Here is a 15,160-nt window from a genome sequence, read left to right as displayed (position 1 = left end):
TCAACCAGGCAGAAAGTCAAGTTACTGTTTATTTTTTTAAATCATGTGTGATCAGTTTTCATCAACGTTGACTGTCTGTAAACCTGCAAAAACAAAATGCATGTACTTCAGATATCCAATTGAATAAAAACTTGATCAAAATCTTCAAGTCATTCAACTATCAGCAGCTTATCCAATAGACAATTTTCCCCTTCTAATGGCTTGCTTAGGAACTGTTATCCAGTAAATAAACCTAGGTTTTATTTCTTGTAGATATTGCAACTATACTTTTAACAATTCCCTGATTTCAAAAAAACTACCACAGCATACTCCACAAATCTCCCCAATACTGAGACTAGTGCTGATATTGAGAGATGAATTACCAATTTGCAGTCGGTAGATTTACTATTTCAATCAATACATTTTATCTCAATTTCTAATCTATGAAATATCTATAGCTGCATATATACCTTACAGAAAACAAAATCTGTCATTCAAAAAAGCTTTACCTGCATAGCAGGGGCTCCCAACCTAGAATCCACTGACGCCTCGATTAATGGCAAGGCTCCGTGGCATAAAAAAGGTTGGGAACCTGTACTGCAGCGAGTAACTGATGGGAAAGAACACCAAATTCTGATTAAAAGAACTTGTTCTAACAGAACTGGGTATTATCACCATTAACATGACATAGGTAACTGGACATTAAAAGCCAACTCAAAGCTACCCCTTCATAACATCAGTTACTGATTGCAGGAGCTATGTCAATTGAATGTTATTTTAGTATCCGAATTGCTCCAACAAAGTAGGGTGGAAGACCTGGATTGTGCAGTACATCCCAAAGTGACAAAAAGAAAATAGCACAGGGAAATTAAATGCATCAACTTCTTACCTTTGAATGTTGTGACAGGAACATAGGTCACCAATGTGTAGAGTTTGTTAGGGGAATCCTCATCCTCATTACGTTTTCTAGACAAACGCACACGAATGCGGTATGGAACGTTCCTGGGGTGAGGGGGGGACAAAATATAACTTTATATTGGCATGTTGAACTGCAGAGTCCAAATTAGGCTTAGGAAAATATGAATAAAACTGATAGTGTGCTTTAAACCAGGAATGGAGTAGGGTGTGTCATTGTCAGTGAATGTATTGGGCATCAGCCTAAAGACCTGAAATATTAATTCTCTCCAAAGATTTAGTTTAATTAGCATTTTATTTTTAACCAAGTGATTTTTGCTTTGAATTAAAAATTTAAACAAACCAAACATCAATTTGACATACCACTGACCTAGGGGATGTTATTTTTGGTAATACTCTGATGTCAGGCAGTAAATTTCAAGGGGGCAGAGTCAACAGAACCAGACAAACAAACAGACTTGAGGGAACCTGAAGAATGAAAATAGACACCTTCTGATGAGGCAGATCCAGAATCACCAGGATTTCCAAATAGTCGTGTAGCAGATTATCAAAATTTTACTGTCAGACATGCTATTCAAAATGATTTTCTAAAGAAATGTCAAGATGCAGGAAGCACGTGGAGACTGAAATGATTGGGCAAGCAGTTCCCAAGGGATGCAGAGCAAAACATCTAGGGCAATAAGGACCTATTTTCAAAGCAGAAGTCTTTGTGCACAAATAACACGTACTACGCAACAAAAATTATATGGTCCAAGCAACAGATATGGGTACAGATAAAGAATTTACTGAGCTACATAAATAAAAGAGGAAAACTTCCTTTCTAAGACTGGGCACAGACCACACGGCAGAATCCCCAAGGGCTAATGAGGACCAGTGCCCTTTTTACATTTGTTAATGACATTATCTGGGTAAAAAAACTCTTAAATCTGCTAGAATTAAGACAATGACAAACCATGAGGAAAATGCAAAGTTCAAAGTAGTTATTACAATCTTGAGGCCCACGACCAGTGGAGCGCCACAGGGTTCATTATGTCATTTACACTCAGTGGCCACATTATTAGGCACAGGAGTGGGACCCAGCACGTCTTCTGCTGCTGTAGTCATCCACCTCAAGTTTCATGTAGTGCATTCAGAGAGGCTCTTCTGCACACCACTGTTGTAACTTGAGTAACTGTCACCTTGAACCAGTCTTATAATTCTACTCTGACTTCTCATTAACACGGCATGTTTGCTCACAGAACTTCTGCTCACTGGATTGTTTTCACATCATTCTCACAAACTCTAGAAACTTGTGCATGAAAATCCCAGATCAGCAGTTTCAGAGATACCTACACCTTTCTTTCTAAGTCTGGGTAAAGAAACACGGCAGAATCCCCAAGGGCTATTGAGGACCAGTACCCTCGGCTGGCACCAACAATCATTCCATGGTCAACCACATCAATTTCTTGCCCTTTCTGATGCTTGGTTTGAACAACTAAACCTCTTGACCATATCTGCATGCTTTCATGCACTGAATTGCTGCCACAAGATTGGCTAGATAACTGCATTCACGAATAGGTGTACAGGTGTACCTAATAAAGTGCCCCAGAGCGTGTGCACTTAAGAGCACGGTGGGTGACAGGCAATGCTGTTTATTATTTATGGCCACATTCAATCATTCATCTTATGTGGTCGTTGATGAGACCACAGAACATTGTGCACAAAAGACTCATGAAGATATTATTTGTACTAGTGGGCTTGAGTTTAAAGAAAGGCTGGACAGATTAACACCCCACCCCCCTAGAGTTTAGAGGCTGAAAGAGGTACAGGTGCCCCCCCTTACAAAGGTAGAGCATTCCTATAAAACCTTTAAGCCGAAATGGCGTAAAGCGAACATTTTTAAAGTGGGGGACACCAGAATACAAAATCATGACAACAAAGTGGCTGGTCGTATTTCCCCAGAAACGGAGTTTAAACTTGAAGAACAAAATTTAGCTGAGAGGGGAACAATTTGATAGGGACACAGAACATGGGATAGTGGGTATGTGGAAGGAGCTGCCAAGCAAAGCTGCAGAGGCTAGTATGATAACAATGTTTAAAGGACTTTTGGACAGGTACACATAGAAAAGATTTAGAGGGACATGGGCTAAACAGGCAAATATGTGCAGCTCAGACAGATATTTTGGTCAGCATAGGAAATTTGAGCTTTTTTTGTGCTTTCTAACTCCATCACTTTAAGGCCCAATAATTGACCTGGATAAAGCAAAGTTTTTGAGTTTTAGAAGTGGCTAGCACTGAACGATTATTAAAGAACAGCCAAACTAATTCAAATAAAAAAATACTGGCTTGAGAAATTATTTGTGACTGGTCACATACCTCACACCTTTAGCCCAAACAGCCTTGTTTAGGCGAGTGTCAATACGCACATCAGGAGTGCCCATCTCCTTCACAGCAAATTTTCGGATCTCCTTGATGGCTCGTGGAGCTCGCCTCTTAAAGCCACTTCAAAAGAAAGTTCCAAATTATTTGTTTGCAATTGCAGTGCCCACACTGTTAATAATAAAAACCAAGGACAATTCAAACCAGTGTAGCCTCCAATCTATTCAAATTCTGCTACATGATAAATTTCTGAAATAATTGTGAATCAAAAGGTGTTAATTTAGCAGATAAACTGGTTTATATTCAAGATAAAAATAAAGGTAATCTGTTCAATGGTATACATGGCAAACAGTACAATGCCATAGACAATCCCCCACCCCATGTATCCAAATATGTACTGTATTGTGAACAGCAACAGGGAAAATCAATTATCTAACTGTTCATTCCTCTTCATAGATGTTGCCTGACTTGTTGAATTCCTCCAGCATCTTGTGTATTACTCTGAATTTCCAGCATTTGCAAAGTTAAAAAATACACAGCCATTGCCTAACCCCTCCCCAAATTCTTTCTGGCCAGCTTCCTCAATGCCCCAACCTATACAATTTTTCAAAAGCTAGCATCGTCCAGCCTGCCCTACAAGCTTAAGTTCAGTCAGAATTACTCATAATCTCATAAAAACACCTCTTTAAGCTTGTTTTGCACAGGTTTCAGAAGTATATTACTGGTTTTAGCACAATTTTTAACTATTTAATATACATAGAAACTTACTGCAATTGATTTTTTCCTATATTATGTATTGCAGCCAGTAATTAACAAATTTCACAACGTGACGGTGATACGAAATCTGATTCTGAACTGTTCAAAAAGTTCACCATTGGTCTATATCCATCTAACTAATCTTGCTCTTGTGCAGATTTGAGGCATTCTAAATTAAGAATTTTGCATCAATACATGTAAAGTTTAATATGTTCAGAGTTTGATTAGACTGATACCTAGTAGAATGTTGTTGCAGAAGAATTGGAATGGATAGGCCAGGATTGGACTACTGGAATTTAAAATGTGCAAGGGGACAAGATCCTCAAGGGCCACGAGAGGATTAAAGCCAATAAGCTATTTCTTCTCTCAAGTCTTGAACCAAGTAGACATGACCATTTAGAAACGATGGTCGCCTATTTCCTAAACACAACGTTTTCCTGAAGGCTACAAGTCTTGTCAACTTTTCCTCAAAGGAAGCTGCCTGATTATTTTTAAGGCGAAGTCCCTTCGACTCTTGATAAGCAAGGAGAATAGGTATGGGGTAACCACGGCAGAAAAATGAGAATGCATCAGTTGGTGAGGTGAAACATCAACTGTTTCTCTTCCTATAGATGTCCAATCAGCGTTTCAGTCATTTTATTTTAACAATACTCTTTACTTACATTCCGTGGATACGCTTGTGCACATTTATCGTATATTCCCTGGTAACCACCTCGTTAATGGCAGAGCGGCCCTTCTTTTTCTCTCCACCTTTTTTTGCCGGAGCCATCTGTAGAGAGAAACAGGATTCCGGGGCGTGAGACTCGGGGACACGGAGGTTAGTTAAACACTCTCAGTCGCTGACGGTAATGGTCAGCTTTCACACTGCCCGAAGTTCGTTAACCTCGAACTTGGCGCCGGGTGCCGGGCCGGATCATCGTACCGCGGACACGACCCCGGCTCCATCTCACAGCTCAGGCCAAGCCTGGGGCTGCTTCCTGCAGCAGGCGAGGCCGAGGCCGTCCCGTTCACCAAAGTTAGATAATCCACCAGCCGGGAAAGAAATAGGCGCTAGAGGAAGTCGGCCTCGCTGATGGATTCATTATTGACTCATTACCGTGGTCGGCGGGCGCTTCCTCAAGCCGATGGACGCGGATAACACCGGCCGCGCTCAGGCGCTCCTACTCACCCTGCCGGGGGAGACGTCGGAAAGGAAGGAGCAGCGCCGGGAGGGCGGTCGCTAAAGTGCGGTCTAGGTAGGCCTTCCGGGGCAAGAGGCGGGACTACGTCCCATACCCGCGCTTCTCCCCCACCGACTGCCCCCTTCCCGCACCCTCTCCCTCCCTCTGTCCACCCTCGCTTCCCAGTACATTACCCCCTCCCGCCCCCTGGATCACGGCGATTGTGTCTGAACTTCGATCATGGGAGAGCGGGGAAGAAGTTGCTGTCATAATTGTATCCATAACTCGAGGATAAAAATTCAGAGCAATTTTGGATTATGAATCCGTTTTATGGATGTGTATCCATATATTAAGTGTGCAGGAAATGCAAGCATATTGTATGTTGTGATAAATATGCATTACTGTATACAACATATTTGAGTCTTATCAATGATTACTATTTATTACAAAATGATCACCGACAAAAATGAAATTATTTTATGCATTTTATACAAAATTAGACTAAAATCCACTTTTGTTCCAAAGAATGATTTATACAGAAATAACTCATATATTACATTATCTGTATGTAGACAATTCTTTTCCACATTTTACTTAGAGAATTTTATGTAACAAATACAGCTTTAACAAAACATACAAATCAGAAAAAGTGCATGTTTCTGAAAGTTATACAGCACAAAGTAAACCATTTTAAATGTTCTGTGTCGTAGAATTCTTCTTCAATTCATAATTGTTACATTAAAATTAAAATGAACACATCCCACAGGGCTGGAAAGATTTGGCCAAAGTAAGTGTCCTTAAATCAGCTAATATTACACTTTACCACAGGAAATATTAAAAGATATGTTCAATTCATAACACAAACAGGGTTACATGACAAACATAAAAGCCAAGTTTGTGCAAAGGGTGTATCTTTCTCCTATCACTTGATTCTCAAGTTGCAATGCATCAACAAAATTTAGAAAGGGCGTACAGAAATCACTGGCTAAATACCTCTATCTGTGTATATTTGTGGAAAACTGTTATAGTTTTGATTGTGAAATTCATCTAAGATTGTACAGTGGAAGTCCTGGCACACATGGTCCACGGTTGAAAAATCAAGTGAAGAGCCCAAGGATTTCTGAAATGCGTTGCCGAGAAGCAAAGTCATTTCCAACTGCAGTTATAAAAGTAACACCGTTATGGAGAAAAATGTAACCACTGAACTATTGATTCAACCATGCTAATGAGCTGAGAAGTGAACTCAACGAATGAACCCTAAAACTGAGAGTGAAAACAACCATTGTGGCCCGTAATTCCAAACTGAATGAATCTTTCAAATATGTCATTCTATTTCCATTTTCTAGAAATAGAAATTTTATTGAATCTCATGATGTGTTCTGAAATTTAAATTTAAACACTTAGTGTACTTAACCATAAAGACAAACAGCACATTAGCTGTAGGTTTGTTAAACCAAAAGAATGGGCATTGCTTTTATTCGGGGTTTTGAAGTATAATTTTTTTGGTAAGTATGTTACACATTCGATGATTCAGAAAGTCGCTGAACATGTGGTCTTTGCTGAGGTTGTGAATGGTATCCCATAATATCCTGTTGCTGACAATAAGAAGGGAGTAGGAGTCGTTCTGAGTGATCACTTTGCAGCGAACCAGATGTTTGTGTCTGTTTGGAAAAATAGAAACAAACCCTTAATTATCAGCTGTGCAATTAATCCATTTCATAATTGTCCAACCGCATCAGCATATACTTTCCACATGAAGCCTTGCCCTTTTTAACACAGCATGTGCTGTAATGTCGACCATTTCCGAAGAAGCAGACATAAAACAATAGTTCATTCGATAATCTTTAAAGTATAAAGAAAAAAAAGTAATAATTGCAACTTAAAAGAAATGAAAGAAAACTTAATTAGGCAAAATTACAACCATCTCAGCAGAAGTATACAGTCTTTGTCCAAACATGTTATCTGAACTACACTTCTATTCACACAAAAGTACATTAGAGTCTCAGTGCAGATCATGAGCTCATATTTTAAAATGAAGCTTGAACTCAGTTTCCTTCATCAGAGGAAACTAATAGCACATGTATGGTGAAACGAGGCATTCAAACTTATCTTGGGTTGCATGGGCTGGCTGTGATCACCTGACTTTAAACCTGGAAACAGGTTGGTCTGTTTCAGCTGTAAGATCCTCATTAGTGCTAAAGTCAAATCTGAATAAAACTCGGGAGACCAGCTTCTTATAGTTAAAACAGTTTATTGTGCACCCTCCTGCAAGAGTTTGAGACCCAGTTGTCAAAGGGAAGTACTGCCACCATCCGACAAGTGGGCCGTTCCCTCAGGTTACAGCTGTATATTTATACATAGTGAGCCCCACACTTTACTGTTGCAAGATGTTATTTAAACTGGTATGCTCACCAAGTCTGTTGGTGCAAAACTTAGTTACAGATAAGAGAGTCTGCTAGATTGAGGCTTAATTACAGATAGATGTGCTGTCCAATCCTTATCAGTTATTCCCTTTGCTAGGCCCTGACTTAATTACAGTTGGATGTTCGTTCCTGTCCTTATCGGTGAGTCCTCCTTCCCCTACTCAAACGAGGGTACAGTGTTATCAAACTCTCAATGTCTCTCTGCAAGCCGACGAGAACTGGTAATGAGCTACCTGCTGAAGACACAGTTTACTTCAGTTCAAAAATTCCTATTCAGTCCCAGTTATTCTTTTAGCCAGAGGTTACATAAGTTCAGAATGATTTTTTTTATATCCCCAGTTCCTCATTAGTACCCTACCTGTAAGTAGTGTTGTTGTTGTTGCTGCTGTTGAAGTTGCATAGTTTGCTGAGAGAGAGATGGATGTGATATAGAAAATCCTGGAGCTGTTATTATTTGACCCATAAGCACTGTATTAGAAACCATCGGCACATTATTTCTCACTGGCTGTTCTACCAAATTTTGAGAGAGTTCTTGTCCTTGTGAGTATCTGTTAGATTCATTTATGGAAAAAAAGGGTCAATTAAGTATCAGATAAGTTGAAAAGCTTAAAGATGAAATCTTGCCAGCATAATAGATCAGAAGGCATTGAACTGATTGATCAAACAATAGTGACCACAGCCACTTTCAGACAGTAAATACTGACGATGATTCTGTTGTAATATATAGGTCTTCCAGACCGTTCTTTGTTTCCTTGTTCCATTCCCATCTCTTTTTCCCTTGTATCATTTTCACTTGTCATTGTAACATATTCATGCCTTCCATTCATTTAAAGTTCTTTCTTCACCACTTTCAACACGTTAATGCTTACTTAAAGCATATTTTGAACAACAAACCTTGATTTTACGAAACCCTAATTAATGACCATCAATTCAGAATATTCAATTTCTACTTTGTAAGGATACTACCAATCAAAATCAAATTAAGAGGTTTCTACAAGTATTGGATTTTATTCTTGCCATACACAAATGTCCTTCAATCTAGATAAAATCATTGTTTATAAAATTTCACAGAGCTACAGCACCCAGATTTGCACAAAGAGAACAGTGACACTCTAATTATACTTACTTAGCTTGCTGTTCAGTTGTAATGAACTCTATGGGTTGTCTTGTATGGCGTGTAATAGGCATCATTGGTTGAATAGGTTGACTAAGTAGCATTCTTTAGAAAGAAAACAATGAGTTAATAGATGAAATCATTCAAGTTCAAGTTCAGATTTATTGTCATTCAACTGTACATATGAATACAGCTAAACAAAACAATGTTCCCCTGGGACCAAGATGCAAAACACAGTACATATCACATACAACACATGAAAATAATACTAACTTCCTAATTCTATTTTTCCAGCTAAAGTTTGCTAAGTTGTTACCTCGAGTATATCAAATTAATAGACTGATGATTCCAAATAGGTGTCATGCTCTCAGCCATTAGGCCCATCGAGTTTTCTCCATCATGACTGACTTATTATTCCTCTCAACCCTGTCCTTCTGCCTTCTCTCTGTAACCTTTGACACCCTTACTAATCAAGTACCCATCAACCTCCACTTTAAATATACTCAATAACTGGGCCTCCACAGCTGTCCATGGCAATGAATTCTACAGATTCACCACCTTCTGGCTAAAGGAATTACTCCTCATCTCTACTCAAAAGGGATATCCTTGTATTCTGAGGCTGGGCCCCAATGCAGGAAACATTTTCTCCTCAAGGCCTTTCATTATTCGATTGGTTTCAATGGGAAATTCCCCCCCCCCCCCCCCCCACCAATCAATTCCACTAAACTCCACAAGTACAGGCCCAAAGCCATCAAATGCTTCTTGTAAGTTAACCCTTTCGTTCCCAGAATAATTTTTATGAATCTCCTTTGGACTGTCTCCAATGCAAACACATTCTTTGTTAGATAAGGGGCCTAAAACTACTCACCATATTTCAAGTGCAGTCTGTCCACTACCTTATAAAGCCTCAGCATTACATCCTTGTTTTTACATTCTAGCCCCCTTGAAGTGAATGCTAACATTGAATTTGTCCTCCTGACTACCAACTCAACCTGCAAGTTAACTTTTAGGGAATCCTGCACTAGGACTCCCAAGTCCCTGTGAACCTCTGATTTCTAGATTTGTTCCCCGTTTAGAAAATAGTTTACATCTTTATGCCTTCTACCAAAGTGCATGACCATCCACTTCCCTTTACTGTATTCCATTTGCCAGTTCTTTTCCCTTTCTTCTCAGCTGTATAAGTCCTTCTGTAGATTCCTTGCTCCTTAACACTACCTGCCCCTCCACCTATCCTCATATCATTCGCAAACTTGGCCACAAAGCCATCAATTCCAGAATCAAGATCACTGATGTATAACATGAAAAGAAGCAGTCCCAACACGAACCTCTGCGGAACACACTAGTCACTGGCAGCCAATCAGAAAAGACCGCCTTTATTCCCACTCTTTGCTTTCTGGCAGCTAGCCAATCTTTTTATCCACACTAGTATATTTCCTGTAATACCACAGGCTCTTGTTTACAGGTCTCATGTGTGGCATCTTGTCAAAGGACTACTGAAAATCTAAGTAAATGACATTCACTGGCTCTCCTTTACCTATCCCGAATATTTTCAGAAATTCACACCTGGCTCAGAAAGGTTCCGCCTGGAATGGTTTTAATATCAATATATTAACACAACTGACGTAAAGCAGTAAAAATATAGACAATACTCCCCAGATGTTATGTCAGAAATAAATCTTCATAATTTTGTTCACAAAATTAGGCATGCTGGTTTATACCTCTGAATGCAACTGTAAAATTATTTTTAAATCTTTTTTTTATCTTTTACCATTGCAATTACATTGTGTAAACAATTAGCAGAAAGTGTAAACTGGGCTCAGCATTATCATTTCACTGCCAAATCCATGAATACGATGATGAAGTAAACACATTGAAACCTTCATGCCCAGCATTGACATTTGCACTACTGATTCTTCATCAAAAAAATGCAGTCCTGGGTAGGTCTGTAGTCTAGAGTAGGTTTTTTTCTGTGTTGTTTTTACATAGTTCAGTCTAGTTTTTGTACTGTTTCATGTAGCACCATGGTCCTGAAAAATGTTCTCTCGTTTTTACTGTATACTGTACCAGCAGTTATGGTCGAAATGACAATAAAAAGTGACTTGACTTAACCTGACTTGGCAAGAAACTACCTCAATAGTTTTGCTGAAATCCAATCCTGCAATTAGATCTGAACACAGGATTGCAGAATAACGTGTGAGCTAACTGTCTCCCTATCACTGTTCTGTAACCAAATCAACAGGCTGAAAATGTAACTCTTCACTCAATTGTCAGAGCGGAGAGAATAGGACACAAATGTGAAGCACAACTATCTGGGTCTGAGAGGCCAAGGGGCATTTATTAGAATATTGTGCCACTAAAAAGTACAACACTTGCAATTATTAGAATAAAATGGGATTCATGAACATCTGCAGAGTATATACTTTAACACTTTAAATGGTGAGCAAACGCTGTTGGAAGGCTAATGGTGGAGCAGAACAAATTGGTCAATGACATTTAGACATTTTCATTGTTCCACACATTGGCTCTGGCACTTAAACATTAGTAAAAATGAATGGTCTTGGCCTCATCGCCACTATCTGCTGTGATAATACTATATGGTTATATGGTTAGGTCTGATTTACAGTAAGCCTGAAGCTACATGCATAATGCAGAGGCACTTTATTAAGACTTAAGCATAAGTAGAGAAAAAAATAATTGGAAAGAACGCACAGCCTGAACATGGACTATTGTGCTTTAAAGCTAGGACCAGTTTTTAGCCCAAAATCTGTTAATGGCTACTTACAAAGATCTAGAGGTATTTAAACTACTCTAATCTTACAGCATGGAACTAGAACCATAGAAAATAGGAGCCTGCTTCACCATTCAACATGATCATAGCCAATCAATGGTTTCTGAACTCCATTTCTCCAAGATTCCTCTAGCACAATAATGCAACTGTTCTTATTCTGTGCTCTAAATTGCTATGAATCCATAATTTGTTAATCATAAACTGTAAAAACTATGTCTTTACCTTAAGTGCCCATCTCGAGTAAAGTTGGGATTTGAATGACCAATAGTGCCTTCTCTCTGGACTGTCATTGTGGGAGCCTGAGAAATCATCATGGGGCTGCTGAGGTGTAATGCCAGGCTCCCAGACAACTGGTTGGATAGGGAAGGCTGCACAATCTGTCCACCATGCGTTCTTTTAATATCCTGTAAAAGCATTTAGAAGGCATTGATTTTCATAGCAACTAGTTAATTTAAAATATTTAATTTAACCCAACAAATCAAACCCCCATGTTCACATTTCTCTTCTTTACTTCAGGATATGCTGCTACATCAGCTACCTTCGACAAAAATCACAGACTGAGGCCCCACCCACAGACTGCCCTGGATAACCTTCTGGCAGTTCATGTTGTCAGAATGTCTTTTCTGATTATCAAAGACATTTAAAAGTGTGAAAATACTTTTAAATTGTCAAAAAGTAAATATTTTTGGAAAGAAAGAATAAAGTTATTTGAAAATACATCACGTAAATTAATTGTAAATAAAATATGAACTTCATTTTCCTTTTTAATGAAGATCAGCACTTCCATTTGAATGAATGGGCTCAGCTTCTATGCCAACCATGGCATGTATAAAGGTAAAAGATGAGTCCAGGGATGGAGTGTGATATCAGGTCTCAGAGAATGAACCTGCAATGCACTTTCTTGGTAACCGTAACACTTTACTCTGCACTCTGCTATTGTTTTATCTTGTATAATTCTAATGAATGGTATGTAAGACATTTTTCACAGCATTTTGGTACATATTACAATAATAGACCAATTTACCAGGACAAGTTGATTGACCAGAGGACGGACAGAACTTTCATGGGTTTTATGTGCAGAATGATCTCATTCTCTGCAGTGACATTTCTAGGGATGGGTGGATATCGTAGAAAAAAATTCTCCCACCACTGGTAGTATTACTGAATGCCAACTCTCGACACCTCCTGAATCTCACTGACTTAAGAGTTACTATCATTAGGTCCCATCTTCTACATTCTAGGTTACCCTGGAAAGAGCATGCACACTGGTAATAGAAAGATCAATTTGCATTCTTACAATACAGTACATGTATTTAACTTCCCTAACAGCATTTATGTATCCTTATAGTATTCTCTCTGCTTATCCTACATAGGGAAAACAAGTTTTAAACTTTTACAGATAATGCAGCAAAGAAATCAATGCTTTGTTCAGGTTTGTTTACCTCCCAGTTTGTAGAATTTACAAAATTGATGGATTTGTTTTGCATTTTCAGCATTTTATGTTGGCAAGCAACTAATTTAGCTTGTTTCCCTTTGAATATTATATTGGTACCTGTATCTGTTTACTGTGAGGACCCTGCTCTTGCATCATCACATCCATTTGTTGCTGCTTTTGCTGTTTTGACTCTTGGTGCCGCAATGAACTGATCGACGCTGGTTGTTGCAGTAATAACTGAAAGAGAGATGAGCTAAGTACTTTAGCTTAATAATACATGTTTGAATGTTTGCTGCTGATTTGGAGAAGTTTGAATAAGTACATGGATGGGCAGGTTATGGAGTGTGTTGATAGGACAAGGCAGAATAACAGCTTGGCAGGGACTGGATGTCCGAAGGATCTGTTTCTTTGCTCTTGTACTCTATGATATAAAATCCAAATTGTTCTCTTACACACACTTCAGTCACCTGCCCTGTATAATTCCCTAATAGGAGATCCAATATCACACTCCCTCTAGTTGTGAATTTATACATTATCTATACTTTAACTGAGCTCTGAATTTACCATTTTAAGACCATAACCATAAAATATAGGAGCAGAATTAAACCATTTGGCCCATTGAAACTGCTCCACCATTCACTCATGGCTGATTCTGTTTTCCTCTCCTCAGCCCCACTACCTGCCTTCTCCCCATTACTTTGATTCTGTGGCCAATCAAGAACTTACCAATCTCCACAACAACTGTGCCTCCACACCTGCCTGTAGTAACAAATTTCGCAAATTCACCACCCTCTGGCTGAAGAAATTTCTCTGCATCTCTGTTTTAAATGGACACCTCTCTATCCAGACACTGTGGCCTCTTGTCTTAGACTCCCCCGCCATGGGAAACATACTTTCCACATCTACTCTGTCTAGGCCTTTCAACATTTGAAAGGTTTCAATGAGATCCTCCCCATCCTTCTAAATTCCAGCAAGTACAGACCCAGAGTCATCAAATGTTCCTCATATGATAACTTTTTCATTCCCGGAATCATCCTTGTGAACCTCCTCTGAACCCTCTCCAACAGCAGCACATCTTTTCTTAGAGAGGAGCCCAAACCTGTTCACAATACTCAAGCATTGCGGCCTCATCAGTGCCTTATAAAGCATCACATCCTGATCTTGTATTCTAAACCACTTGAAATGAATGCTAACATTGCAGTTACCTTCCTCACCACCGACTCAACCTACAAGTTAACCTTTAGGGTGTTCTGCACAAGGACTCCCAACTCCCTTTGCAACTCAGATTTTTGGATTTTCTCGCCATTTAGAAAATAGTCTGCACACTTATTTCGACTACCAAAGTGTGCGACCATACATTTTCCAACATGGTATTTCATTTGCCAATCTCTTGCTTATTCTCCTAATCTGTCTAAGTCCTGCAGCTTTCCTGTTTCCTCAACACCACCTGCTCCTCCACCAATCTTCGTATCATCTGCAAACTTGGCAACAAAGCCATCGATTCCATCATCTAAATCATTAATATACAGCATAAAAAGTAGCAGTCCCAACACCGACCCCTGAGGAACACTGCTAGTCATTGGCAGCCAACCAGAAAAGGATCATTTTATTCCCACTCACTGCCTCCTACCAATCAGCCAATGCTCTAACCATGCCAGTGACTTTCCTGTAACACCATGGGCTCTCAGCTTGGTAAGCAGCCTCATGTGTGGTACCTCGTCATAGGCCTTCTGAAAATCCAGATATACAACATCCACTGCAACCCCCTTACCCAACCTACCAGGAAACCATGCTGACTTTGTCCTATCTTGTCCAGTGTCACCAAGTACTCCATAACCTCATCCCAAACAATTGACTCCAACATCTTCCCATCACTGAAGTCAGACTAACTGGTCTATAATTTCCTTTCTGCTGCCTCCCTCCTTTCTTTAAGAATGAAGTGAAGTTTGCAGTTTTCCAGTCCTCCAGAACCATGCCAGAGTCCAATGATTCTTGAAAGATCATAACTAATGCCTCCACAATCTCTACTGTTAATTCTTTCAGAATGCTAGGGAGCAGTTCATCTTCTCTGGGTGACCCTTAAGTCTTTCAGCTTTTTGAGGACTGTCTCCCTTGTAATAGTAACGTGCACTCACTTCTCTTCCCTCCCACCCTTCAAAACCTGGCGCACTGCTAGTGTCTTCCACGGTGAAGACTGATGCAAAATACTCATTTAGTTCATCTGCCATCTCC

General features: G+C 39.4%; 2 protein-coding genes across 6 annotated transcripts in view; both read right to left on the bottom strand.

The window, feature by feature from the left end:
• Positions 1–11: 11 nt before the first annotated feature.
• Positions 12–5,318, bottom strand: rpl31 (ribosomal protein L31). Of its 2 annotated transcripts, none has more exons than XM_073043499.1 (5): positions 5,177–5,318; positions 4,671–4,777; positions 3,250–3,375; positions 869–981; positions 12–83 (listed from the first exon to the last, which is right to left on the bottom strand). In XM_073043499.1, the coding sequence occupies exons 2-5, from the start codon at positions 4,775–4,777 to the stop codon at positions 52–54; spliced, it is 378 nt and encodes a 125-aa protein (XP_072899600.1). In that variant the 5' UTR covers positions 5,177–5,318; the 3' UTR covers positions 12–51. The 2 variants fall into 2 exon arrangements, with proteins under 2 accessions (XP_072899600.1, XP_072899602.1); XM_073043501.1 differs by having other exon boundaries at positions 5,105–5,231.
• Positions 5,319–5,583: 265 nt separating this feature from the next.
• The window catches only part of LOC140726724 (neuronal PAS domain-containing protein 2-like), a 114,939-nt gene continuing 105,362 nt past the window's right edge, over positions 5,584–15,160 (bottom strand). For all 4 annotated transcript variants that reach the window (XM_073043493.1, XM_073043494.1, XM_073043495.1 and 1 more), the window contains 5 exons: positions 13,046–13,165; positions 11,716–11,897; positions 8,718–8,810; positions 7,950–8,139; positions 5,584–6,829 (listed from right to left, as the gene is read on the bottom strand). In XM_073043493.1, coding sequence (XP_072899594.1) covers positions 6,683–6,829; positions 7,950–8,139; positions 8,718–8,810; positions 11,716–11,897; positions 13,046–13,165 — 732 coding nt within the window. In that variant the 3' untranslated portion in view covers positions 5,584–6,682. The remainder of the gene's footprint in view (positions 6,830–7,949; positions 8,140–8,717; positions 8,811–11,715; positions 11,898–13,045; positions 13,166–15,160) is intronic.

This window comes from Hemitrygon akajei, chromosome 4, assembly GCF_048418815.1.
Source record: "Hemitrygon akajei chromosome 4, sHemAka1.3, whole genome shotgun sequence".
Lineage (NCBI taxonomy): Eukaryota > Metazoa > Chordata > Chondrichthyes > Myliobatiformes > Dasyatidae > Hemitrygon > Hemitrygon akajei.
The sequence above is the reverse complement of the archived record's forward strand: the minus strand, read 5'-3'. Positions and strand labels throughout refer to the sequence as shown.

What these genes read in the sequence shown, in the direction of transcription:
- rpl31 (XM_073043499.1), bottom strand. Translation starts at nt 4,777, where the DNA reads ATGGCTCCGGCAAAAAAAGGTGGAGAGAAAAAGAAGGGCCGCTCTGCC. An exon ending in CACAAGCGTATCCACGGAAT is followed by an intron (nt 3,376 to 4,670) that starts GTAAGTAAAGAG and finishes TTTCTTTTGAAG; the next exon opens with TGGCTTTAAGAGGCGAGCTC. An exon ending in TCCTGTCACAACATTCAAAG is followed by an intron (nt 84 to 868) that starts GTAAGAAGTTGA and finishes TTGTTTTTGCAG; the next exon opens with GTTTACAGACAGTCAACGTT.